The following is a 27,919-nucleotide window of genomic DNA, read 5'->3' as shown; positions in this document are numbered from 1 at the left end:
GCTGGAACAGTAAATGATATATCTGTGACCAAAACAGCAGACCTTCAGCCCTCAATCCAAAACACAGACATGCAAACATCACTTAATTAAACCGCTGTAAAATAATTTTAGCAAGGGCATAGTTACTTCCTTAACAGGAGTTACTTAACTTTGTCATAAAAAAATCAATTTGTGATAAAAAAAACTTTTATGGAAAACTTCTACTTGATGAGCATCAAAACTGCAATAAGATTATAAAATTAAAAAGCTCTTACACTAAGAAGTGTCAGGTCTACCAGCTATACCATCTTACCAGATCTGATTTTAAAATAGCCTCTAATTCTAGAGCAACTTATAGGGACAAAAAAAAAAAAAAAAAAAAGACAATGCAGCAAAAGCAATAGACCCTATCAAAATGAGAAAGCTAGTGTCTTCATGCAAGAGCCCTTTTTGAAATCCCTTAGATGCTAGGCTTTCACTCTGTTCGATTTCAGGAGAGAGTCAGTTTAGAACACTTGTTTTACAATATTTTCAACAGGAGACAAACTCTTGGCTGTAGAAATTAATCTCATGAAAAAAAAAGAAACTCAGGATGCTGTAATTTACAAAGAGATTTATGAGTTCTTCAGTTGCGTAAGAATAAAAAGAAAGCATTAGCTAATTGTTGAGAAATACAGACCAAACTGAAAATATTACATAAAAAATATAACAATAAACTTCACATTAAATTATTTATTCAGTAATTAAAACAGTGACACTTTTCTTTGTACAAAGTCTCCCACCAGTTTTGATGAGAAGGACAAAATGTTCAATGGAGTTTTGAGGGAAGCAGGATTGGGAATCAAGCGGGGAAGTAGAGGGACCCTGACTTGACTGATGGTTTTAAATGATAATTACAAACAGCTAGCAGGGAAAGTGCAGCATAGTTCTGCAGATACTTTACTAGATTACTGTAAACCTCAACTGCTATGAACATTGGTTGTATATAGGTACTAATTACCTGAGCCCAAGCTTGCTGGAATCAGTGTGGATTCCAGTACATGTCCACCAATGTTGGACCAGACCCTGGGTCTCCTCTCTGTTCCAGCCAACACTGGACAGCAGTTCACAGCTGGTCCCAATGATCTTAACACCATCAAAGACTTCAACAGACTGTGAGGGAAGAAAGGAGGAGTAGGGCTCCTGCATGCAAAACAAACACCCTTGTCAATGATGCACAGCTGATCTAACTTGAAGGCTTGTGCCTTTGTGTGGGTGCACAAGAACTGTGATGTTTTAATCACCTCCATCCCTAAACTAAGTTTATTGGGAGCTAAAAAAAACATCCTGTAGTTCACAGGGAACTCCAGGCAAGTTGTCACAGGTCCCACCATGGTGTCATGAAGACCACAGAAAAAGAACAGCCAGAGGATTATGGGCGCTGTGCTGACCAATGGCTGCTAAAACAAAGGTTTCCAGAGATATCTTTAATTTCCTTTGGCAATTAGTTCACTCCATGAGAGGGTACAAGTGTAAACCCGCAAGTACAGTCTAATTTTAATGTGTTGTGCAGCATCTGCCCAACCATTTACACACAGTGCTGGAGAAGATCGGTTCTGCTCACAGCACTACCAGCTCAACCTTCACAAGAAAACCTCTCCTGACCATGCTCAGGCAAGAGTCCTCTAGACTTTAAAGGGCCCTTTTCCTGCATCATAGCTGTCAGATTGTGCCCATGGGGCTAATACATAAAAGCAGTATTTATGTTTAAATACCATCCTGCTTTACATGAGATTTCAGTCATAAACAACATGCACCAACTTTTTAAAAAATCCACACACAAACAATATTTATCATTCAAATACCCTTTAAAAGCTCAAAGGCAGACACATTAAAGCCAGGAAGTCAATTTTAAAATATATATATATATATATATGTAATTCTAAACTGCTTGAATGAAACATAAGTTGCTGGTCCATTGATATGGAGAAAAATATTGTACCTGAAATTAATTAAAATAATTGTACTCAACAAGATATATTTGTCTACTGAAAGGCAACATATTGTGCCTCTCTGTGTAACTCTGCTGACTGCATGGTCATCTCTACACATACAAGAGATCAGGGCTTTTGAAATGTTGGGTTTTGGGGGAAGGAATTGTCTTTTTCTCTCTCTCTCCTTTCTCTCTTTCTCTCTTTTTTTTCTTTTTTTTTTTCTTTTTTCTTTTTTTTCTTTTTAAGTATGGAAAAATTCCATTCACTCCTGAGGTTATGGAGAATGCAATAAAATGCCTACATTTTTTTTTTTTCAGTCAGATGAGATTTAGTAATGTCATTCACTTTTTTTCCAAAGAGTGTGTATTTGAAGCATGAGGGTGGAATGGAGGGAAGAGGGAACTAGGTATAACTACATGTGTGTGCGTATATATATATGTATATAAGTATATACATATATACATAAAGACATGTGGGAGAAGAAGAGCAAGACATACACAATAGGTTGGAAACAGGGTGCCAAGGTAAGTGTTCATAAGCATAGCGGGGAAAACATAACACTCCCCTCATGCAACCTCTGCACTCAAGAGGCGTGCAACCAGTCTTTCTGAAAGCTAGGGTGAGAAATTAATTCTGAAAAGCATGTTTAAAGGCAGGAGAAACAGAATATTGAGAGAATCTTGACATTCATCGAACACTTCACACTACGAAAGAGGAATCAGAAAAGCTGATGAGCAAATTTGTGTCTCGTGAAGAGAAAAATCATAACAAAGTGCATTTTACTGTCATCAATCATAGCTTATTCAGCTCTCCAGAAATAAAATCTGCTGGGTGGTTAGTAGCTGTAGTACTGCATCATCTTGTTAGGATGGAAGTGCCCCAGCTGAAACAAAATGGGTATCTGCTTTCCAAAATCTGGTGGTCAGGTTGAACATCCCCTGCCTTTAAGCAAACAAGACACAAAAACTGAGAGTGGATTTCTCATCATTATTAGGAACAAAATAAAATCCCAGATAACTTTAAAGACTTTAATATTTAGGTTTTCTTGAAATAAAACAATAGTTTCCCTATGTTCTCCCAGAAATAGTGACAAAGTACATCATGTTTTTATAAGACCTCAGAAAATGAATCATCCACTTTCTTGGTACAGCATTAGAATCCACCACACACGAAAAGAATGAAGCTCCCTTAGTAACAAGTTAAGACACATGCCATGTCTGTGACCTGATTTTAAGGGCCCTGTATCCTATCTGTGGAAGCATGAGCAGCCTTACTATTCCCTTTTCTTTCTCACTGTCGTCAATATGCTGTAAGTGCAACATCGCAAGCAATCCCCTCCTCCTTCAAGAGCAGTATTAGCATAGCATCTGCTTCTCATAAGCACATTTCTGTGCATGTAAATGTGCGTGTATAGCCACACGTGTGAGAGAGAAGCAAATCTGCTCAATTTAACTTAAAAACTTGTCACAGAGAAGAATTTTTTTTTCTTTCTAGTCCTTCAAATCAGAGAATAGAAGCAGGGCTACTGCTACATACTCAGGCTTTTACTTTCTGCTCAGTTGTTAGTACGCGGGACAGTTTGTTACTGAGGGAAAATAACTGAATTTATTTGTCTTCCAAAGCTGGTCGACTGGTGTGTGAACAGCTACAGATGATAGCAGATTTTTACTGGCATGTGTCTCCTAGAGCCTGCTGAGTAACACAAGTTCTGCTAGAACACTCAGAAGTTCAGCATGGGAAACTGAGCATATAGCAGTAGTCCCTGAGGAAAGAGGCAACAGGTTCACCACATATCCATGCTCTCTACCCATTAACTCAATAAAATATTCAATAAAGGAATTCCAGTGCAAACTGCAGGCTTGATTGTTCCTGTCCCAATCCGCTTTGACAACCACAGGGAGCAGGAGGAGATCCTTCATCATTTGAACTTGCAAAGAGGAAGGCAATGAAGTGACTGCTCTTCCTAGACATTAACTAAACTGTTTCAGGAAATCAAGCATATTACATCTCAAAAAGAAATACTGCTTTGCTCTCTTCTGCCCTAAACTCTCCAGCTCTGATGTTCAAAGAGCTAAATTACAACTTTCCTCATTGTTTCCCTTGTGAAATGTTGCCTCTTTGCCTTCCAGCTTTACCAAGACCGGGGGAAAAAAAAGAAAATGCTTGGATTTTTTTCCCCAGTATCTCTAACACTGTAAGAATTCCTAATTTTTAATTTATCTAAGGAACTCATACTTCCTGAACGATATTGTCCTGATAAATAAACAAGTCATGGAGCCTTTTGATACTTTCCTTTCCATGCAGTTTTCCCAATCTGTTACTAATTCATTGACACACTGGGGAGCTAGCTCCACCAGAACAGCAATAATATTCAAAACTCTCATGAGAGTGAAACTCACTAAAAGGAAGAAATACTGATAGGCTATAAAGATAAGAGGTGGGAAAAGGGAAGAATAGCATTTAATTCAGCATCCCAATGTAGAAACTACAACCATATTATTTTTAAGTAACCTATAAGAATAATCAATTCAGCACTTTAACACTGCCTGAAACTTCATATCAGTAAGGTACATGCTTAAAGTTTTGATCAAATTGTGATATAATCCTACTGCCCACAGTGCCAGCATGTCAAGCCCTCTCTTATGTCAAGGGAGAACTCAACACCTCATACGATCAAGTTCAAAAGCTTGGAGAGAAAAAGCAGTACAAGGGAGGAAGGCCTGAATTTCAGACTGGCAGGCACATCCCAACACTCCCCCTCCCCTTTCACACACACATCCATGTGGTGTCCACCTGACAACCCTACATTCACAATACTCACTGCGTTAAAATTATACTGTTTCTTTTATCAGTCTTACATTTAGGTCTTGGTTTCCCTCTAGGTGGTTAGTCTTTTAGAAAGGGATGCCCTAAAACAATGGTAACAGAAATATAATAGGTTATGAGAGCCTTGGGAAATGTTGCAGGGGGATCCCAAACGTATTCATTCACTGAAGGTAAAAAGATCAGAAAGGCAACATTTCCAAGCAATAGCCAGGATTTGGCAACCCTGATCCTGCACTCAGTCCCAGCTAAGCACATACTGTCACTCACTGGAGTCACTAAGGCTGGACAGCGCCATCACAGGAATGGGGCTGTTGAGGGCAAACTTGCAGCCCTTATTCAGGATTGGATCCTGTTCTTGGCTTCCACTAAAGCCATTAGTAAGCATGTCAGACCCAGGACCCAGGCCAGAAATGGTGCTTCTCATACACCCTGAGGTGTGCTGTGACTAGACTTGGCCATGTCACTTCCCACTTCAGATTCTTACCCTGACAGCGACAAAGCCCAGCTTTTGGGCGCGCTGAGCATGTGCAACTTCTTACAAAATTCAAGAGCAGTAGCTGGGGTCCCTTAAGGCCCCCAGCAAATCTTAGATTAGACAACCAGATTTTGAAGTCAACAGCAGCTGAAAGTTTCAGCATTTCCCATGAGGTGCTCAGCAGACAGATCAGGCCAGTTGAAAACGTTTTGTTTCTGCAAGCCATGCATTCCTATAAAAGTGACATTTCTTTCCTAAACATTCATGTTACAAGTTAAAACCCTTGGAATAACTTAGCTGAAAGTCTTGCCTCATGAGTTAAAATAAGAATATGCTGGTAATAACGATTACTATGAGAGCCTGAAGCGTAACTCATAGGGAACTGCATTCATCAGCTTCCATGGATCACAGATGAGGTCCAAACTCAGGTCTGACTTAGATCCATGAAAGTATTTGGTCCATTTTGAAAAACTGGATGGGTTGGAAATGCAGTTCCTGTAAGTCCAGGCTTTGATCCATGCTAAAGGCATTTGCAAGTTTCTGACAGCACAGCACAAAGCCATCTTTAGAAACAAGAACAAAAACACCCTTACTAGAATCTAACACCAGCAGGAAAAATATTTGGCTGAAACTTTAGGTGCGAATTATACTTGCTTAAGCTAGAAGAAAAGGATGAAAACATCAAGATCTAGCAATGTGGAAACAAAGAAGGTTTAGCTCTTTAAAAAGAAGGGAAAGATAGACATCTGAGGTAACAAAACAAAACAAAATGCACAAACACATCACAAACATCTAAAAATAGCATTTTATACATTTTTGCCAGTGCTTCTCTGAGAGCAAGTTCTTTAAACAGAACTTAACAATTTTTACAATTTTTTTTTAAAAAAATATGTCATCCTAAAATAGCCCATCAATCCTTAACCAAACTTTCTGTATTTCTACAAAAATAGATGCACAAAGAGCTACAAAATAACGTATTCCTGAAAGGAGGCGCACTGCAGTCAGGGGAGTCTTTTTCCTGACAATTGAGACTGTTCATAAAAATATCAAGCTGAACAAAACAAAACACTGTTAAAGGAGCAGAAAGGAGTTAGGTTGCCCAGCTGCAGCAGGCTCAGATGAGGAAAGAAAGAAAAGCGAGTTTGTTTTTCTGTCGTTCATTTTCCAACATTGTGGGACCCATAAGTGGCCTTGCAAGTAAAAGGCTCAATAGCAAAATGAGAATGGTTGGCTCTTCATCTTCACGCGTGTCCTTTGCCCCGTGCAGAAGGAGTCAGCGATGGTTATTTCACCCGCCAAGCTGTGCTGACTCCAGCTCTAGCTGGTCTTAACTTATATCTGGACTTCAGAACCAAGAAGTATCCTTGCTCTTGTCCTGATGCTGTAGACCTGGATTTCAGAAAAGAAAAGTAACGTTTAATATCTGATACATCTTCCTCCCCCTCCCTTCGCCTCCTCAAGCATGCAAAGTAATGATAAACTGTTTTTGATTTTTAAAAAAGAACAACAAAACCAAACATAAATAACCATCCTAGTGGATTTGTTAGTAACACTGCTATTGCTTCCAGTTCTATCATTTATGTGGGATAAGTTTAAATCCCACTTAAGTTTTAGACTGGCTCGAGCAGTTCAGGAATGCTGATAAAATCATGTGTGCTTTCTTGTTTTGGCCTCATTCGGAGAGGAGCAGGGTGTGATAAAATCCCCCCACAAGGTCTGCACAGACTGTCCGCTACGGAACATCATCATTTTTCCTGATAGAGGCCAGCCACTGACCCCATCTCTTTTCAGAAAGACCTGTAACACTTTAGGATCTCACCGTTTCTATGGCATTTCACCTTACAGAGGAGGGAGGGAAAATGTTCATGCAGCAAGTAAAAAGAAACCCAAATAATTTCACCTACAGAGTGTCAGATTTTTAGCCAGGAATGGCTAGTGCTTCCACATGGGAAAAATTAATGATTTTCAGCTTGCATTTGTTATGAGTTCTTCTAACATTTTCCTTTATAAAAAGTGAGGACTATCTAATAAATGTGGTGCTATGCTGTGGCTTTAGCATTACGGACTTGGAACCTCTGTTATAATCTGGGATTCCTCTACTCCAGAGGGATTCAATCTTCGCTAGATTTACACCCAACAGGGCGGATACCTAAAATCCAGACCATAGAGGAGGAGGTGGGGATGAAACTTCCCAAAGAAGATATGGTTTTGTTCATTTACAGGGAAAGTGAAAAGAAGAGGTGAAGGCACTTGTTTTAAGAGGTAGTAACACACTTACACCTCACTGATTTAAAGCCTGCCCCTTGATGTTTTGTGCCAAGCAAATTAAATTTTGTGACATGAAGGTGCAATTCCCAATATTGCTGTATAGGCAGCAATGCTCTGTTCTGTATCATGCCATGTATTGTCCTCCTATGCCAAGACCAAAACACAAACTACCTGATGCGCTGTGACTTTAAGGCCAAATCCACCACTAATTTAAATAGGTGCAGCTCTCTCAGACTTCGGTGATGTTGCAGCCACTGAAACTGCCTGTTTGGTAACTGGTGAGAACTGAAGATGTGCTGAGCATAGACCACTCATTTCCATATGTGATCACACAGCCAAACCCGCTGTGGTTCTCTGCTCCGTTTAACATCTACTTGCACCTATTTCTTTGGACTTAAAAAACTGAGACATCCCTGCGTTAAGACACGCCACATTCAGAGATTTTACTCAATGAGGATTATTCCTTTTCACTTATGAGTTAGGAGTTTTTCTGGCAGTATCATTTACAGACAGAGACATAATAAGCTGCTGTTGGCCTCCTTCAAAGTTCTCTCAAAGTTAGTGATGACAATTTTATTACATTTTTTCCCTTCTATTTACTTTTTATTTTTTAAAGCAACGAAAAAAAAATTAAGAGGGACTCAGCAGAAACTTTTCTGGAGTGCAAGGAAGTCATTTAAGTTCACCATTTCAACAAAGGCCCCCAAAGACAGAGGAGGATGAGGAGAAGAGAGAGATTATATGGCTTATACCAGTTAAAAAAAATAAAAATAAAAAAATTACACGCACATCTGTTTAAGAGGACATCCACCTGATGGTAATGACCAGTACAAGGGGGATAACAGCTAACCAGGCACCTTCCTAGTTAAATATCTTTGCAACAAACAGAAATAACTGCAACAGAGAGGTTTAAGGTATAGCTATTAAGTCCAAACAGCCACAGAAAACGATAAAAAAAAATAAAGTTGCCTTAGCTACGGAACTGAATGTGGAACACTCTCCATGCCTTTTCCTCATTATATTCCCATCTTCTTTATGGCAAGACTAACTGCACTTCTAGCATATCATCCAAGTGCAGCCCTACTAGCTAACCAAGAGCTTTAGCTTGCAGCCTGCTGCTAGAACAAATGTTTTCCCCTCCTCAAAGACATCTTAGCTTGTGCTGTGTGAGCCAGTATTTCCGCACCAGCAGAACTCCCCATCTCTGAGAAGCCAGTGCTGCAGCTAACTGCCACACATGCAGAATGCAGGCTGTGTGGGAACATCTAAACAAACCCGATAAATGGTGACAAATTCATAGTTTGTATGACCAGAGACAACTCTGCAGAAGGCAGCAGGCTGATCGCTCCAATTCAATGTTCAGCATGACACACTGACCTACGGACATTTCCAAAGTGGACTTTGCATGGTTAGCCAGGACTAGAGGATATCAATTAGTTCACCTACATTTAGGGACAGATGTTGTGTAACTCAATTCAAAAACAGAATTGTAACTATCAGATAGGCTTGCTCAGCTTTGAGTGTGCCGGGTTTACAGAAAGCCTTCTCCAGCACACCTGTCCAACAGCAGGGCAAGATTTCCCTCTAGCAGGCTCCACAACAGCAGGGCACTCTATTTTCCTCCCCACAGGGCAGCACAGCTGGATCTGACCAATATCTGAAGAGTGCCTGTGCTGGCTGCTCTGCTCCTGAGGGCACATAGGCAAGCACTTATAGAACAAGATAGAAATTCTCCCTGGTTTTACATGCCCGACTCAGCTGGCACACCCTTAACATGAACACAAGGATTCTGCAGTAATGCTCTATCCACATGTGCTGTGAGCTGCAGTCAGCATGTTAGAGGCTGACCTTGCTTTGCTTGGCATTGGGAAGACGGTGAACTAAGGCTTAATCTATAAACAGGTTGTGCTTCGTGCTTGATACAAAACTGGTCCATATCTTGGGCACTTCGGCTTTAGAAAGACACCATATACCAGCAGCCACAAGCAAAAAAGGTTGCAATAGATTTGATTTAGGGTAGTGCTTTCTTTAATCCCACTTGTGCCAACACAGAAGCTCATAAAAGGGTTAATTTGCAACACACAGCATGAGGATTAAGCCACATTTAATGGGAATCAGGTAGTTAAATCCCAACTCATCCCTCCAAAACCGGACCATGTAAGTTCAAACAGATGTGCATGACAGATCAATACTTTATTAGCTCTGCAAACAGTGAGACGCTAAAGTCCCATACAATCTGTTCTGAAACAAATTCCCAAATGACACCCAGCATGCAAGGGGAACGCCCCCTTAACCTCTGCAGGGATTCAGTATCATCCATTCAGGAGATTGTATATTTGGCTCTGCATAGCAGAGATGCAACAATGTAGCTGGATGAGGGTAAAATTACAGCCAGCCTGCTCTGATCCCAAAGATACTACTCCATTGTAACTCAGCATGAAGAGTTTTGCAAATGTTTCTGTAATCCCATGTGACAGTAGCATAAGAAATGTGACTCACTGTAAGAGGGCAAGGAAAAAAAAAAAAGAATCATTTGCATACCTATATCTGAAGAGTCATGAAAAGCACCCTCCATGTGTGTTAGATTTTTACAAGTGATTTTTTTTTTCCATATAAATCACCTGAAACTTATGGAATCCAATGCACTGACAGTTCTAGGGGCTGATGTCCTTTATTCTCCATCGAGTTGTGGGCAAAGACTTCTAGAACTGAAGTGTCCCTGCCACAATAACCTTATCATAGAATCCTTAGAGTTGGAAGGGACCTTTAAAGGTCATCTAGTCCTACTCCCCTGCAATAAACAGGGACATCCACAGTCAGATCAGGTTGCTAAGAGCCTGGTCTAGCCTCTCCTTGAATGTCTCCAAGGACAGGGGCTTCCACCACTTCTCTGGGCAACCTGTACCAGCGTCTCACCACCTCACTGTAAAAGACTTTTTCCTTATATCCAACTGAAACCGACCATCTTTAAGCTTGAAACTATTTCCCCTTGTCCTATCACCACAGACCCTGCTAAAGAGTCTGTCCCATTCTATCCTGTAGCTCCCCGTTAGATATTGAAAGGCCGCTATCAGGTCACCTCACAGCTTTCTCTTCTCCATGCTGAACAGCCCCAGCTCTCTCAGCTGTCCTGGTAGGATAGGTGTTCCATCCCTTGGATCATTTTTGTGGTCCTCCTCTGGATGCACTCTAACAAATCCATGTCTCAATCTAACTTAGAGGAAACCTCTTCTAAGGCGAAAGTGAGTATGTTCTTCCAGCCCCTCCAGTTTTCAGCTTCTCTGCTGAGATTGCCAGCTCTCAGCAGAGATACACGTAATTAAATTGTTTGTGATGCAGAGACTTATGCATTAAAAACCCTACCTTGGAGAGGAAAGGGAACAAGAAAAGATCTCTGCTGAGATCCTCTGTTTCTACAAAGCAGTCACACATCATTTTTCTTTTTATTTCTCTCACAGGAACTCATCGACTTACACAATAAGCATGGGCCAGAAACTGACTGTCCACGCCTTCTCCACTGCTCCCATCCTGAACAGACAACTATAATATATGCAAGATACTGGTAAGAGCTGACAAAGCAGGGTCCTGAGGAAATTAGCATCCAGCTGTACCCTTGCACAGGGATTTTCACAAGGAGCATGCAGCACCAGGCAAAGGCTATATTAGCTCTGTAAGGCAGTGGTAGGATGCACAGTCTATTCTGAGGTACTGCACTCTTCAAGAAAGGTCACCTGGTTTATTAGAAGGACAAAGAAGCAGTAAGCAAGCCAACTTGCCCAGCACTGGAATAACTCACAGCCTAGGCAAGATTCTGGAAGTAGTTCTTCCTGACTAACAGTCCTTGACACAGTCCCTGCTCCATCCCCCAGAAGGTAAGTCAGCTTCCAGAGTTCTGGAGCTGGACTGCTGGGGCCACTCTCAGACCAGCTGGCTGGCCCCCTCTGTCAGTGCCAACAGCAATTTGCTCATGCTTCAGAGAAAGCAACTTCCATTATGGAATTTGTCAGAAAAACAGAACTTACTTTCACAATCTTGTCAGTCAGTCATTACACCTATAAGCATGAAATGCAATACCTCTTGTACCATCTGCATGGTTGGAAATGTTATTAATAAATCTGAAATTATCTAATATTAAGAATCCTATTACTCTTTTTCTTAAACTCTTGAAGGAGCAAGTAGTATGGTATTTAGAAGAGGTTACTGGTTTTTAGTTGCTATTAAGGGAAGAGATGTTTTTAATAGGTTCACTTAGCAATAATTGAGATGTGGTTCCTATAATTTCATATTTAAGAAAATTTTTTTTCACCACCAATTATTTTTTCTCCTACACGCTAATCAGTGCAAGGAAGCTCTTCTCATACACTGAATTGGTCAGCTAGAGCTATCAAGAAGACAGCCTCAAGAAGAAAAAAACAGATACCTTAAGCAAAAGAGAAGAGAGATACAAACCCAGCATTTCCTTAATAAAATAATAAAAGGTGTTTAAGTGGAAATCTGCAAGGATTTCTGCTGGTCATAAAAAAAACAAGCAAAAAAAGGAGGCCATAACAGTGCACATGAGCGTGGAAGGAGATGCTGGAAATGAGTCACTCATCACCTGATGCCAAGTGACTATGAACAGTGAGGGCTGCCAGACTTCTCTAATACAGAGGTGAGAGCCTTCAAGTCAAAATTTGCCTCTGATGCAGCAGATGTATTTTATGGAGGCTATCCCACAGATGGGGGTAGAATAAATCTAATTTGGAGACCTCTGCCTGGAGCCTACAGAATGGAGTTTAGTGTGACGGTGAGTACAGCTTAACCAGTATCTCCTCTCTGTGTGACACCTGGATACACACACAGGAAGGAAATGCTGGTCTGTTCCAATTTAGATCAGTAAGATGCAATCCTCGTGTACTGAGAAGTCATTAGTTCAGTCCTCTTTGGAGCTATATTTTGGTGAATGGACACACTAACTAACTGAATAAGCTGGAAGCTTCCACATGGAAGTGTAATTAACCATTTCCCACAAGATTTAAACCAGAAAAAAAAAAAAGTGCATCACACTACAACTCATTTGGCTTGAGTGGGACCAGGAGTGACAAAGGTCTTTCAGCAAAAGACAGTGAGAACTGAATGTTTCACAGATTGTCTGCCCTGACAGCAATTTCAGGAGGGATTCCCATCTGGAAACATATTTGGAGAAGGTTCTGAGAATAAACCCTACTTCAGCTGGAAGGACTCCACTGCTTTTCTCAAATTCTTCCTTCTAAAACAAGCCACAGACACAACTGAACGATCTTACCTGCATCAAACCCAAAACTTGGCACAATGTCCACCGTTCCATGAAAGGTTCCAGCCCATGCTGAGGTAGCGCTGGTGACAGCAGCAGGATCTGTCTTAGTCACGTCACACTGGGGAGCAGGAATCCTGGCTGCGCGTACTGAAGGCATCAGCAGAGACCCATAGCGGGGGTCACGGTGCGAGCTGGGATGGTGATGGTGCATGTGTGGATGAGGGTGATGGCGATGCATGTACACGTCATGCATGTGTGCATATGAAGGGCTCACCTGAGATGCTAAAGGATAATGCCAGGATTCAGCTGCAGCAGGGGGAGGAGGTGGGGGAGTCTGATGAAGGCTGTGTCCTGGCCAACTGCTGGGATCTGGTGTTGGGAAGGTGCCTGGTGCAGTAATGGGGAAATCAGGGTGTACTCCACTTAAGCATGGTGGTGGGGGAGGCTGATAAGAGCTGGTCCAAAACGAAGTTGGGAAACTGCTCCTTTGGCTTGATATTGTTGAGTTTTCTGGAAGAGAGGAGAGAAATGAAGCATGACTAAAGCTGAAAAAACAATTGAATGACAAAAACCCCTCAGTAATTTTCTACTCTCAAATTCTTAATGTTGAACCCAAGCTTCCTCAGAAATTACAGAATCACAGGATGGTTGAGGTTGGAGAGAACCTCTGAAGATGACCTAGTCCAACTATGTTCAAGCAGGGTCACCCAGTGCAGATTGTCCAGGATGACATTCAATCCAAATTTTAGCCAAGAACCAAACGCCACACCCTCTCTGGGCAACATCATCCAGTGACTGATCAACCTCACAAAGACTTTTCCTGTGTTCAGATGGAATTTCCTGTTTTCTAATTCATGCCCTATTGCATTTTGTCCTGTCAACAAACACTGTTGAGGAAAGCTTGACTACCTCATCTTCATTTCCTCCAGGTTTTTATATGCATATAAGACGTCCTTGAGGAGACTTCTGCAGGCTGAAGGGTCACAGATTTCTAAGGGTTTTGACACAGGAATCATGAGGAGATGCTAACTCCTGACCAGACCAGAACATATCATTTAGAAAGGCAGCTGCTGCTAAATGCTGCTAAATGCTTCTGAGGACAGAGAACTAGCTCACGCTGCAGAATGAGACATTTGGCTATTGGAAGAATGCCAGTTCTCTTCAAATTCATTGTATGCTTTGATGGGGTAGTAATCAATCGAATGCACCTCGTGTTATTCTCTTATAGAATATACCATGTTTCCTGTATCCAGTAGGGTCAGACAAACAATATCACCTATGTAGCTGAAAGAAGTCTTTGTCAGAAATAAAAGACTTGCTGCTTCTCACAGCTAGGGCTCAACTTGTATTTAAATGGATTCCAATAACTCTACATTATGAAATCACAATCTAAAAATTCCTCTTTTGAAGGAGCGGTTAGTGTTTTTGATGTGTAGGAAAAGTATTGGCATCTCCACTCTCACATAGCTCTTGCCAACTCATGTTTGAAAGTACTGCTTCATGCAATATGTCACAGCTCAAATAGCTTGGGTTTGTTTTTTGTTTTTTTTTTGGTCAAAGATGGAAACATAAAAATAGAGGACTTTACCTCCGATGAAAGAACAAAGTCATAAAAATAGCCTATGAAGAAATAAAGCCAGAGAAGTTTAATATTTGACAAGGTGAGGAGTTCTGTATCCCTCATTTAGCATTTACAAAAATGTTTATAATATTTTTTCTAAATGACTTTTTGTTTTGCATTGTTTAACAAGCAACTGGAATGAGATTTGGGTGAAGACATCATTGAGAATGAACAGATTCTTCAAACACTCCTGCCTTTAAACTTTGCTTACATAAAATATTTTGGAAACAAAAACTGTAAAAGAGTTTTCTGACTGCATCACTAGAACACTTATGTATCTATTTTAAAATCCATTAAAATAACAGATTTTTTTTCCACACATCAAATGGCTAGGATTTAGGCAGTTTATTGAGCCTGATTAACTTCTGGTATTGGATATACCTTCACAAATGCACTATGGACAACTGTAAAGAATTTATCTTCATGCCAAACCCTCTCAGAGGCCGCAAGCCTATCTAGCAAACTGCAATATGGCTTTCTTCAAAAGATTGCTTCTTTTTTTAGCATTGTATTCCTATTGTGATTCAGACTAGAAGACTAGAGAGAGCTTCAAGCATACAACAGAAGCTTCAGCACCCCTCTGAAACCAGTGTTGTTCATCGTTTGTAAATTGTTCCTTGTTACGAGGGATTAGGCTGAGACACAGAGTGCACAGGTCTTAATGTTGGCAGTAGGGTTGTAAGAAAAAAAAAAAAGCAAAAAAAAGCTTCTTCATACCTAGTCTGTTGTTTTCCTTACTGCTTAACAGGGAAACACAGCTTGGTAATGTATTGTCAGTATTCTGGAAAACTAATCTCTGTCATGGAGAGTTTTTGAAAACTATTTGGCTGTTATCAGAATGGAAAAGCCCTAAATCCAAACCATCTCACTTCAAAAAAGGACAGAAAACCACAAACTATCTGCAGGATAATTTTAATATCAGGAGAGAACACTTAAAACCACTGGATTTGCCAATATGAATTCATCCCAGACTGCGTATCAGCTTGACTTCACCAATCATGCAACGGATCTAGGCCACAGCATACACGTTTGATCATCTCAATTTGTCAAACCTGTGTCCACTTCACAAGGCCATTACCACTGTCAGAAATTGTCATGGTTCACCCACGATTGGGACACCAATGAGCGTAACTGCAGAGGATAACCTCTTTGGTCAAGGTGAACTCCTGTCACGGGGGGTACAATGCCCATCACGTTACATCATTTGCAAGAAAACTTCATCCAGTCTGAATGCTCACAGAGGAGTCTACTAAACATTGTGTGCAACATCATCAACAGGAGCCATCTCTGTGTTGAACCACAACCCACAACTACCATACATTTCCACTGTGCTTGACGGTTGTTCTTTCCTTTAAAGTAGTGAGCTCAGTCAATTATATTTACAGATATTGTCATGCTAAATGCTTGGCCTCTATGAGATATGGCAATGGAGAGGCAGCCATTTCAGCCCTGTCCTTAAGAAAAAAAAAATAAACTGAGTAGTTTCCAGAGGCTTTAGGGAGGGAAGAAGGAGGTATATAACTAAAACTGTGCACCAAGAAAGATATGTGGTTACCACTATTTCCTACTCTTAAGTGCAGGGAGGCAGGGAGATGGCAAGAGCTCAGATACCACAAAGTGGTGACTAATGCAAATGTTAATGGTGGTTGGCCAGCACACAAGGAAAACATGCCAGTGCCCACATGCTGTAAAGAAGACAATGTATGGAATTTTCTGAAGCACAACATTACTTTTCCATTAAGGCAAGAAGGGAAAAATAACAACCCACAAGAAAACAAATAAATCTGCTTCAATTAGAAAAAAAAAAACGTTGATAAAAATACTACAAAATAACACTGATTTCAAGTGTTGCTCCTGAAAAAGATTTCAGGTATATCAGGTATTTAGCATCTGTGTTACCCAAGTCTGTTGCAGGAATCTATAGTTTATAGGAAGTCAATCTTGAAGACAATTTTAGCTTAATCTGATCAGTATTTTCAATGTATAAGAGACAAGAGATTATGTTTTCTACACACAAGCAAAATTCCTCCTAAAAACAAAAACCACAGTAATACCATAATGATGAAATTATAATTTGCATATCCATCAGGACCCTAAAAAAGCCACAACTTAGATGAAAAAAAGCAGAAAACACTGCTAGTCCTTTCTTTCAGGTAAAGAAATTATAATACAATGAGCTGAATAGAAAGCTAATTCCCACACACTTTCCACTTAAATCTGTACTTTCTAAAACAGCTACTGTGAATGCAAAATCTTTTTAATTGTTTTTAAATTGATCTTTAATTGATCTTCGAATAATTTACTGGCAATTTATTATTTATTACTGGTGGTTTATTATTTATTGACAAAAAGTCTTACTTTCCATGAACTTTATTTGTTAAAGATCTTCAATCTAGTGATATTCTAACTTCTTATGGTAATGAAATGCAAATCCATATGCATTTGCCATAATTGAGCATCTTCAACAATAGTGTATAAACAGAAAGACTAATGCATTAGCACCATTCTTTCCCCACCTTTTCAAACAGCCATGTTTCAGAAACTCTTTTGGGTCCAATAAAGCCCTTGCCAAATCTCTTCTCTGGAGAAGCAAACTTGGTGATCTTCCCTAGAGCATTCAATGCAGAAGCAAGCAGCCCTGCCCAGCAACCTCCTTGGGTACTTTCACGTTGCTTCAGCAGGTGCAACAACGGCAGAGGGCATATTTTCTTACTTTATTCTTGGAACACTTTCTAGACATGCAGACCTCCATGATCCACTGGCATGGGGCACCCTGGCTAAGGAGTCAGCATGCGTGAAGAACCGTTGTGCTAGGTCATCCTCAACCCTGCAGAGCCCTCTGTGGAGTGGTGTAAAACTGGGAGGGTCAGAGTTAAACAGCAGAGTATGCCTGAGGCTAAAGAGAAGGACACAGCCCCCACCCCGAGATATGTCTCAACATCCAGTGAAGAGGGTCTGCTGTAGGCATGGATCTCTAGTGACTGCCTTGATCCCATCTCTAAAACACTTAGAGTATGTCAGGGTCATTTATAAATGCTCCAGTCTCCTTTTTAGTAAGCATTGGTTCAATTTTACTCTCAGTCAAGTCAATGGAAAATTTCCCATTAACATTAATGGTCTCGTCTCAAGTCATAAATTCCTCTAGCTCCCTAGCCACTTGTGCTGACCTTTTCTTAAACTTCCTTGGATTTGTCATTATCCTTCTGGAAAGCAAGTCCTTCTGTGCTATTTTTCTCTTCGTAGTGGTTTCCAAAAATCCTCTCTTTATTATCTGTGACTTTCATTAAAGTACTCTCACCTCAGCATCAGTGATTATGAACACCACCACTCCTACAGGATCCTCCTGGAATCTCTCTCACTCAGCTGGATGCAAGGCCATTACTCACTATTCTTAGTTTACAATCCTTTTGCCAGTCCACGTAAAGAGATCAGAATTCATGCAGTTGTGTATCTGAAAAACTGCATGGACCGTCACATGCAACACAATAATGGAAGTAGCGTCTTACTGGCCAACTTTCTCCAGCCATCAACTTTAAAATCTTATCTCTAAGATCTACCTAGATAATCTGGAAATATCTGTTCAGTATTATACTGATAACACTTATTCATTTTGAAGCATGAGCATTACAGTCCTGTTCAAATGTCACACAATATCGACCATGTTTCTACTTCTGGCTAGGAAGCAGAGTACCATCAGCCCCATTTCACCCGCAGGAGGTCAGTAGCAATGGCCATATCCCTCCTATGAGCTCTGCTGGGGGCAGGCTACAGCCACATGGGGCAGAGCTCCACCTAAGCCTTTTCCAGCCTGTGCCAGCTCCTCCCTACCCAGAAAGCAGCCATAGACTACTTAATCACCTGGCAAAGTCACCCAAGTAGGCTGTATGGGTCTCCTCACTTCCAAGGCCAGAATCCCAAAAAGCTTGGCTTGCAGGCCAAGTTTCACACCTAGAGCTTAAAAATAAGCCTCAAATCTTGCAGCAGACATTTGTGAAGCCACATCAGCTCTGCTGGGCTCCCTCCAGGCCTTTGAGGAGGCCATGGGCTATGGGAAGAGTGGTACACTCTGCCTCTTCCATGCCTTTGGAACCTCTTTCCCCCTTTAACGCACCAGATCACTCAATCTCAAGCAGCTCCTCATTTCTTTCATTTTTGAGGGGAATTTTCAACATGCACAGGGAAGCAAAATTTCAGCTGCAGTGTAATATCCATTACCATGACATAGCCTACGTTCCTGCTCTTCTTACCTCTCCACAAAGGACTTAGTCCTGCCTTACTCTTGGTAAGGGCAGTTTCTGGGTTGAAGCTACTGGCTTGGCTCAAGGCTCTTGAGAAGTGTTCATCCACTACTGAACCAATGTCTCCCTGGAAGTAGGTGAAAAGGACGCAGCGAGAGTTAAGGTACTCCATCTCAGCAGGCTGATCCTTCTCATCCTCTTCTTGCTTGCTGGGAAGGGTCACTTCCAGAGACTCCTGCATCTTGTTGTATACAGTTAATTTCTTCTGGGATTAGAAACAAAACAAACAAGAGATGTATCATTAAAGGCATTCAGTGCAAGCTCAACATCTGGTTTCCTTAAAGAAAAATAACTAAATGCACTGAATATTAATTTCAGTTCATTGCAGTTGGGCTATAGGGATATTTTGCACCAACATTTTACAAAGAAGAGATTATCAGCAGCACTTACTTAGAATCTTAATTCTTTACACACAGATGGACCCGCTCCTCAGACACATTTCACAGCCACAAGCAATTTAACAGCAATGGCTTTCACCCAATACCTTCAAAAGAAAACAGGCAGACTCTAACAATTCACTGCTGACTCCCACCTGGAAAGGATATTCTCATCAGGAAGGGCTGCAGAGGTTGAGCCCAGCCCTGCGGAAGGGTGGCCACATACACAACCTCTGCATTTCACCCTTCTACCTGAATATCCACCCAGCTTTGCCAGCTGCACTCTCCTGAGTGAGAGGACAGGAACAGTGGGAGAACTTCACGATCCATTCAAAGTCTTCCTCTGTATTTCAAAAGCCCACAAAATACATAATTTTTTTGTTATTTAAGGCCAGGAAAGTGTGTGGGTTTTTTGGCTGTTTGGTTTTTATCATGAGAAAGTACCTCTTCAGGTGGTGAGAGTTTTTGGCTGTTTTTTTTATTTTTATTTTTTCGTTTGTTTGGTTTAACGCATGTTCCTGGAGGAAAGGAGAAAAATTCAAGCAATAAAAAATTTAAACATATGATCTGGAGGAAGAGGGGGATTGACAAGTCTGCAAACACATGCAAAAAAAATCCCTCCAAACTAAAAACACGGAGAAGCATTTAAAAAAATAAAGCCCGCACAAGCCATCTGTGAGCAGCTATTTCAGAATCCTCTCTCTTTCTCTTGAATCAAACCTAAATGTCAAAATAAATGTGTGTGAAGATCCATTTTGCATGGAACATATTTTTCAGATGTTCCACTTTACAACTGTTTTCACAGAAAAAAGCTCCCCACAACAGTTGTGCTGCAGGAATCATAGCTTTTAGCCAGCTAGCCATTTCTACAGCTGACTTTACACACAAGCAGCTTCAGGAACCCAAAAACAACTACAGCACATATGCAGAAGTATTTCATCGCTTTTCTATAGGCTTACAGCTTGACTTATCTTTTATGGTTTGCTTGGCAACAGTTTAGCACCATCAGAATCCCTTTAACTTTACGGCTTTTTTCTCTTTTTCCAGAGTTGTTCTATAGAGCAAGTTAAACAACTACGCAGTCTATAAAGTTCCAGTTATACAATAAATACATTTGTCACATCTAGAAATAATTGGAAGTCATTCCCCAATCTTGTATACTCTCAATGTATGTACATTCGATGCTCTCTAACATCACATAAGCTGATAAAAATTATCCCTTTGTAACACAAAACAGAAATTCAGGAGCTAATTCTTATTAGTGGTTTAATAACTGAGTGGTTATTAAAACAAATTAATTGTAAGGAAGACCTACTTGCAAGTGGAACTAAACCCTCCAATACTGCAGGCTCACAGTGATTAAGAGATGTATCTGACATGGTAGATTAACTGGAATACATAACACATACAATAGTAATAAACTAATAACTTTAATTCTAATGCTGTTGCACAAACTGCATTGAGGGATGTAAGCAAATTTTTTTTATAGCCTGGGAGATCTAGGCAAAGGGCCTGAAGTTCAAATAAATCTCTGCTTCACAAATAAGTAGTACTGTGGCTCTGCTTAGATATGAAGGACATATGGCTTTATCACAAGATGTTAAAAAACAAACAAAACAAACAACAGGAAAAAAAAGGAACAAAATAAGCAAGTTTTACTATAAACCTATTGCTAAAATGAAAGATATCCTGAAGCTTTAAGACTCACTTTTGTAAATGTAGAATTTGAAGTGACCTTTACTTTTCTTGGGAAGCGCTTTGTGCATCTTCTGACCAAACAAACAAAAAATCTAGCATTTGTCCCTGAATTGCTCAGATAACACTCACAGTCAGCTTCATGGTTTTGTCTAAGTAATCACCAAAGGATGAGTCCTCAACAAGACAGAAACAGTAATGACAGTATCACATACGTAGGAGATGCATGCATTAGAAATCTATAACACATCCATCTCAGTGGCTTGAAAATGTTTAAAGGATCACCACAACTGAGATCCTCTTTAAAAAAATGCAAGACAAGTGGTTGGGAAAGGGTCTTTTTATTTTTAACTATTTATTTCTTTTAAATAGAGACAAAGCATGAAAGGGATCCTTTAAAGATATCTAAATAGATATTGATATATTACAACATCTCATTACATCTCATATTTCAACCCTAATACATGCAACACACTTTAAAAGTTGGTTTCTATCATTACAGGTACGCTGTTTGTATCTATACTGCAAGTATACAAATACATATACAAGCACACAATTATACACAGAAACACATTGTTTAATATAGCCCCTGGCTTGACTTAGTTATCAGGAAGGAAGTCTTTCAATGTTCCCATATAGAGACTGGAGCTCAGGAAATTAAAACTTATCTCCAGAGCCGCTTCTCTGTGCAGGAATGTTCCCCCTTCTACAGCCTAAGAATCTAATTCATTTTCCATTTCAACTCTCTTCCCTCCCCTCCAGTCCATGGGTAGTCATTACAAGACATTCCAAGTACTTGCTGTTTTTGAAAACACTGAATCTGAGTCTTTTTTTTTATGCAAAAAAAGATAGCAGTACTGATGGACAAGTACAAGGTGTTGTGTACAGACTAAAGAGGTTTACAGTGAAAAGTTACGTTTTGTGGAGAGCTTTTTCCAAAAAAAGAGCTCTCCTAATTAAAAGGTGCTTCAAAACCAAATCAACCCTGTGATCAGATACAGACCTACTTAATTTGTATTTCAGGTAAAAATTATCAGCCAATTGTTTTTTGGTGTTTTTTTGCATGTAATTGCAGGGACCTTTAAATAAGAAGCTACAGAGAAATAAAGCAGATTTTCCTTGTATGCAATGGATATACACCCCTCACATTGTATACATCCTTCAATAAAAATAAAAGTTCTTCTTTCCCTAACTCCCTTGTAATATCTCTGTGCATACGTAAATTCTGTATCACTTTTTCTGACCATAACAGTAATATTTTCTTTGCATTTCCAGCTGCATTTGTGTGAGTGGAAAAGTATGCAAGACCATCAACTAAATGAATTTGTCCCACTCTGATGAGAGAAGAAAAAATAAAACCAAAGGAGAAAAAAAACAAATGCCACAGGTTAGGTTTCTGATAACTAACCTGGGCTATCCCAGTTTCCCTTCTATTTCTTTCATACAAAGAGTTCTGGCATATATTTAAGCAGCCAACCGTACTTGTAAGGTCTGTATAAAGTGTATGTGCTGACCAAACACTGCGTCTGCCTTGCCTACCTTCCTATCTGTAGTACTTTCACATATTTATAAATTATATCTCCTTCTTACTTAAAGGCTAGAGACTGACATGAAGCGGCTTCTGAAAAACAACACAAAACAAACACAGAAAATCTCAACTTGGCCAAGACACAGAATATAGAATTTAATGTCAGCTTAGCATTCTGGAAAATAGGTAGAGAAATGGGAAATTCAGTGTCTGTAGCATCTGATACCACATTCGTTAACAGACATGAGTTTGTGGCTGAGGGATGAATGGTCAGATCTCTGGGTAAATAATACTGTACAGCATGGGCTGCATTCAACTTTTAAACCAATATTATTTTTCGTGTTTCGTATATTCACAAACAGACTTATTCCAAAGAGAATTCCAGCTCTTACTGCAAGTGGTCTAACAAAAGGAAGTTAAAGGTCCAAAGCTAATCAGTAATATGGAAACATTAAAGAAGAGAAGGTTTATGCCAGATAAGCATCATGCAGCCTTTGGGAGAAAAACAGACCTCTCGGGACTTTTACACCAAGAAAGTATGTGGATCAAAATCTCCCACAAAATCTCTGTCTCGTTGATTCCCCTTATTTTCTGACATACCCTACTCAGAACCAGGGGAAACTGCTCTCACGCAGTGAAGCCCCGGCCACATGAAAGCCAATGGCAAAAGTCCAATTGACTTCAAGGGTCCCAGATCTCAGCCGGGGTGTCTGGTAAAAATGTCAGAACATTCCTTTTCATGAACTGAAAAAAAATTCGCTTCCAGCTGAAAGCAGCCAGTAGGCAGCGCAACCTAAAAACTACCAAGCACAGTCGAGACTGGAAAAAGTTTTAGTTAAACTGAGTTTGAAACAAAAATTCAGGCTGGCTCTTATATTCTGTATAAGCTGGTTGCCTGCTCCTACAACTTATTATCTCCATACATGCCATCATGCAGCATATGGTCCTTTATGCTCCCAAGCATGAAAGTCTGGTGTGCCTGTGGCCACCTGTTACAGATTTTCCATTATGAGAGAAAGAACAGGAACCAAAAATAAAGAACCACTACACTGAGGAAATACTATATGACCCTATCCTGAGAAAAAGGCTGTCATTCGACATGAGCTTCTGAGAAGGAATTTCAGTAACAAACCCTAGGCAAATCACGGACAGTCCTCCATTTGTGGAGCTGCCTGCCAAGCAGGCTCTTATTGATAACACAGAAAGTATTCAAGAAGACAATTTCAAGTAATCATGGAGTGGAATGCTGAGCTTGAAAGAAGCATTTGATGCGTGCCTTGAAAATAGGAAACGCTAACTTCTGCCCTTGCAAACGAGCAAGCAGATTGATAGCAAAGCCACACTCTTTTTTCCAGGTGAGAGATGGGATTTGCAGCAGCAGAGCCTGAAGGCCCTGCAGTGTTCAGCTGATGGAGGGAAGCGGTGGAAGACGCCTGAATTTATACATCCTTCAGGGTACATCTGAACAGAGCTGTGCCACTGAACCCTAGAGTTCTATTTGTATGTAGATATAGGAGGACCAAATGCAGTTTGGTCCAGATCAGAACAACCAGTAAAGGAAGCCAAATCATTGACATTAGCAGGTCTTCTCTCACGAGGTTAAAACAACAACAACAACAACAAACTTCTTCCCTAAAAAAAAACCAACCTCCTCCTACCCCCCAGAGGACTTAATCCCAGCTTTACACCCTGTAATTCTGAAAGCAGCTTCTGAAGCCCTTCACTCTGTAGTGAAGTCAGCAGCAGGGCACCCATCAGACTTCAGAACAAGCCTTGAGGAAGGAGCAGAGCTGCAAAAACAAAATACAAAGCTACTCTCTGCCCTGCTATCTGCTGTATCAGATGCTGTGGACTGCCACGCACACCCAGTATCAGTGTTATAAGTCCATCCTCAAAGCTGCAAACACGTGATACAAAGAACTTTTCCGGAAAACTGAGTTACATTGTACATGCAAGGGTTTAGCTACAGCCAGCTGACACAACGCTGAGCATGGCTTGTCCTTGTCTGCTGCGTTGTTCATCTGGAAGGAAGAGCTGAGTTAGTGACCTAATTTGCAAACGGAGACAAGCCCTTAACTGGAAAAAGTCTGTCTACAACACCGCCAGGAGAAAGTCTGACTTGAGCATATCACAGCTTTTTATGCAAGGCTGATGTAGCAAGGATGCTGTTTGGCTTAGCTCTCCACATCTACATAACATGGAGATTTTCCAAAACTACCATTTACTGTAACTTCCCGTTTAAAAGGTCTTAAGCTCAACTGTGAGTGAGCCAGGGTGAATCCTACCTTAGCCTGAGCTTTGCAGCTCGCTGTCCCTAGACAACAGGGTACGGCAAGCTGTCACTGCGTTCCTTGTGCACCAAGAAAAAATAAGGATTCTTTGCCAATTAGGTGTTTCCAGTCTCTTCGAACAAGCAGCTCTGTTACACCCGTTCCTCACCCAAGATATAAGAAATCCAAAGCTTACTACTGCACTTTCAGAACAGTGAGAGGAGTTTTAATTTCACCATACCAAAGAGCTTTAGACTCTGGCAAGCATGGCTCCATACCACGCACAAGAACGTGTTCTTATTGTAACACAATCACACATGCACTCTATATTTTGGCAAAGGAACACAGAAACCCCATTTTATCTGTAGGAATAGGGCCACGGCCCATTTTCATTAGTTCCTTGTGGCAACACGTAAGCACCTCTATAAACATACTCCTCTCATTTCTCTCCAGCAAACACCCTGGACTTCAGCAGTCTCAAAGATTTAAGGTGCTAAGCCTCCACTCCCATTAACATTCAATAGGAATTCAGGCTTCAGCCCACTGAGCACTTTAAAAGAAAAAGTCTCATCTAAATTAAGTTGCTAGCACATCCTTTCTCAGCTGCGAAATGGTTAAAGTGGGGGTTCCACAAACTCCACATCACTGCGCAATGCAAAATCAGATCTGAACTTATTTAGCAGAGTGACAGCTACAGAAGAGAAATGTTGGAGTACCTTTGGAGTGGAGTATCTTTTAAGAAGGCATGATGGAGCACCCTCTAAAGAGCAAAACAAAGCAAAACATAATCTGGGCGCATGTAGGTCCATCATTTAGAGCGACCCAAGACCTGCTGTGTACAAAAAGGAGGTGACGGTTCAAACCCCGCTCAGCACAGAGCAGTGACAGTGTCAGCTGCTTGCCAGAGACATTTCTCTGTACCCACATGCGCTGCGTGCAACCTACAGAAAGAGAAGGAGGTGGCCTCCAGAGAGGTGCTGTGCCCAGAGCTCGAGCCTGTCTATCTGCAATGACAGTTCTGCTGCTAAGGAGCTTGCTTTGCTCTTCAAGGGATACAAAACTGACACAGAAAGCTGGCATCACTCACTGTGTTTGCAACAGATGTATTACAAGGACCTACAAAGATGCACAAGCTTTAGTTAGAGCAACACACCTCCAGCTCACTGAAATTAACAGGAGAGCCGAGGGAGATAAACTCCTTCATTGTCTATGGAAAGACAACAGAATAATAGGAGGGCACTGGCACCCCAATGGAGTCCTTGGATATTTTAAGGGTGAGCTCCGCTTTGTCAGCTTCAGTGCAGGGCTTTATTTTTAAAGATGCCCCCCTAATACATCTTCCCTCACTGTTATTTTTAAACCACAGTTTTGATTCCAGCAAAGAAGAACATTCTTTAAAACGGTCATCATCCCTGCGAGGAGCGCAGGAGCGTCCTACATGTTGAACACATGTGGAAGGAGAAACAAAAACCTGGCAACAGACTCGTCTCCCCTCTTTCTTAAGGCTCTTTACCACTTGATTAAATGTTCTTGACAGGACAATTTGGAAGAAAGGGAGACTCACAGAATGTCACGCATTACCCAAGCAATCATTCCACCAAGACTACGGAGAGATGGGGAGCTCATCCTGTCTTCACTACTTTTTATTTTTTAAAAAGCACTGGATTAAGGGAAAACCCATGAACCGCTCTACAGCCCACGGCTGCTGGAGGCAGAGGGAGCAGTGCTCAGTTCGGCATGAGAAGCTCTGTTTTCCAGCCTGACACTTGACCGGTTTGTGAAGACCCTCCAGCTCCAAACGTTCCAGGGAAATTGGCACAAGCAGGATTAACTAAAACAAACTGTCAATAATGCGTGGAACAGCGAGCTCTAGCATGCTTTTTTGGTGGAAATGGGATATATTGTACTGGCCACAGCTCATAAGCTGTATTGGCTCAGAGGAGCTGTGTTTCTTGCCTTGCATATCTACCTCCACATTTCATAAATAGCACAAGCCACAGGAACTCAGTTTATTTAAAATGAAATTTTGAGAAACTTCGGCTTTCATTAGGGTGCCTCTGGGACGTTTCAGATGTGGTGCCGCTTACAGCTGATGGAGATACTTCTTGATTCTGTTTAAAAATAAAGAGCAACCGCACGGGAGTGTGATGCAGCCACTAATGGGTGCTCGAGAGATTTTCACGTACGAGGTGCTGCAAACGCTGGAAGAGAAACACAGCCAAGCGTCTGCAGAGCCAAGTGCCAAAAAGTCCACCCAGGTCTTAAGTTCCAATCACACTTTTCAACTTCTAGGTGTCTTAGTCGAGGAGCCTAATCATCTGAGGTTATTTACTTTCCCTCCGAGTCAAGCAGGCTACTAACAGGAGCTCTGGATACTCAAAGTTCACAGCTAAAAACCACTGAACAAGGTTAGAGTTCTGCAAGCTGTGACCTAGATTACGGAAGAAATAATAACACAGGCACGCTGCAACAGACTAAACTCGTAAGTTTTCCAGAGCCTGTGTTTACAGGGAACAACGTGAGCAACCTGGCAAAGTCCGCTTTGGTGCCGTTCTGCAAAAGCTCTTTCTCCCAACGATAAAGAAAAAAACAATAACAAGCGATTGGAATTTTAATGGTTTAGCCCATATTTGTGTCTCCCAGGCAAGTTGATATTAGGGGTCACTTCCCATGTACGGAGAAAACAATCTTCATGGATAATAATGATAAAACCTTATGGAATGCAGCAACAACCAAAAAATGTATTCTCAGATGACTACATTAGGGCCAAGTCAATATTAGTCCCACTTCACCCACGCACTGCATAGTCTAAAAATGCTGTCAGCCTGATAAGAATTTCCTGATTCACTTTTTTTTTCTTTTTTTTTTTTTTTTCTTTATTCTTTTCCCCTTCCAAATACATCCGATCACCAAATTCAGCTGGAACCCGCCGCAGCGATCGCGCAGGAGAGCCGGTCGGTGCGCCGGGAGCAGCGCGGTCCCATCCCCGCGGCGGCCGCACGCTTAGCTCAGTGCGCGGCTGCGGAGCGCACAGCGGGGACGGAGGCGAGAAGCAACTTTCTCCCCTAGCCGAGCAAGCCAGCCCCGCGCCCCACGTACAAGACTGGGGATGGCTTTCAGATTTATTTCAAAGTCTTACCAGGCTCCGCTGCTCTGGGGCACACTCACCAGCTCCCCGCATCTCCAAAGCGCGCCAGGGGCTGCACGGCGCATCGGGCGGAGGTCTCCGCCCCGGGCAGGCAGCGATGCGCCGTGCAGCCCGCCAAGGGGGAGGCCGCCGCGACACCCCCATCGCCCGCCCCGCCGCATCCCCGCGCCTCACCTGCGGGCAGCC

At 41.3% G+C, this 27,919-nt stretch overlaps 1 protein-coding gene across 1 annotated transcript; it reads right to left on the bottom strand.

Moving 5' to 3' along the window:
• VGLL3 (vestigial like family member 3) lies at positions 573 to 19,203 on the bottom strand. The gene is made up of 4 exons (XM_021402837.1): positions 19,106 to 19,203; positions 18,665 to 18,920; positions 12,806 to 13,306; positions 573 to 6,642 (listed from the first exon to the last, which is right to left on the bottom strand). The coding sequence occupies exons 2-4, from the start codon at positions 18,894 to 18,896 to the stop codon at positions 6,599 to 6,601; spliced, it is 777 nt and encodes a 258-aa protein (XP_021258512.1). The 5' UTR covers positions 18,897 to 18,920; positions 19,106 to 19,203; the 3' UTR covers positions 573 to 6,598.

Source organism: Numida meleagris, chromosome 1, assembly GCF_002078875.1.
Source record: "Numida meleagris isolate 19003 breed g44 Domestic line chromosome 1, NumMel1.0, whole genome shotgun sequence".
Lineage (NCBI taxonomy): Eukaryota > Metazoa > Chordata > Aves > Galliformes > Numididae > Numida > Numida meleagris.
The sequence above is the reverse complement of the archived record's forward strand: the minus strand, read 5'-3'. Positions and strand labels throughout refer to the sequence as shown.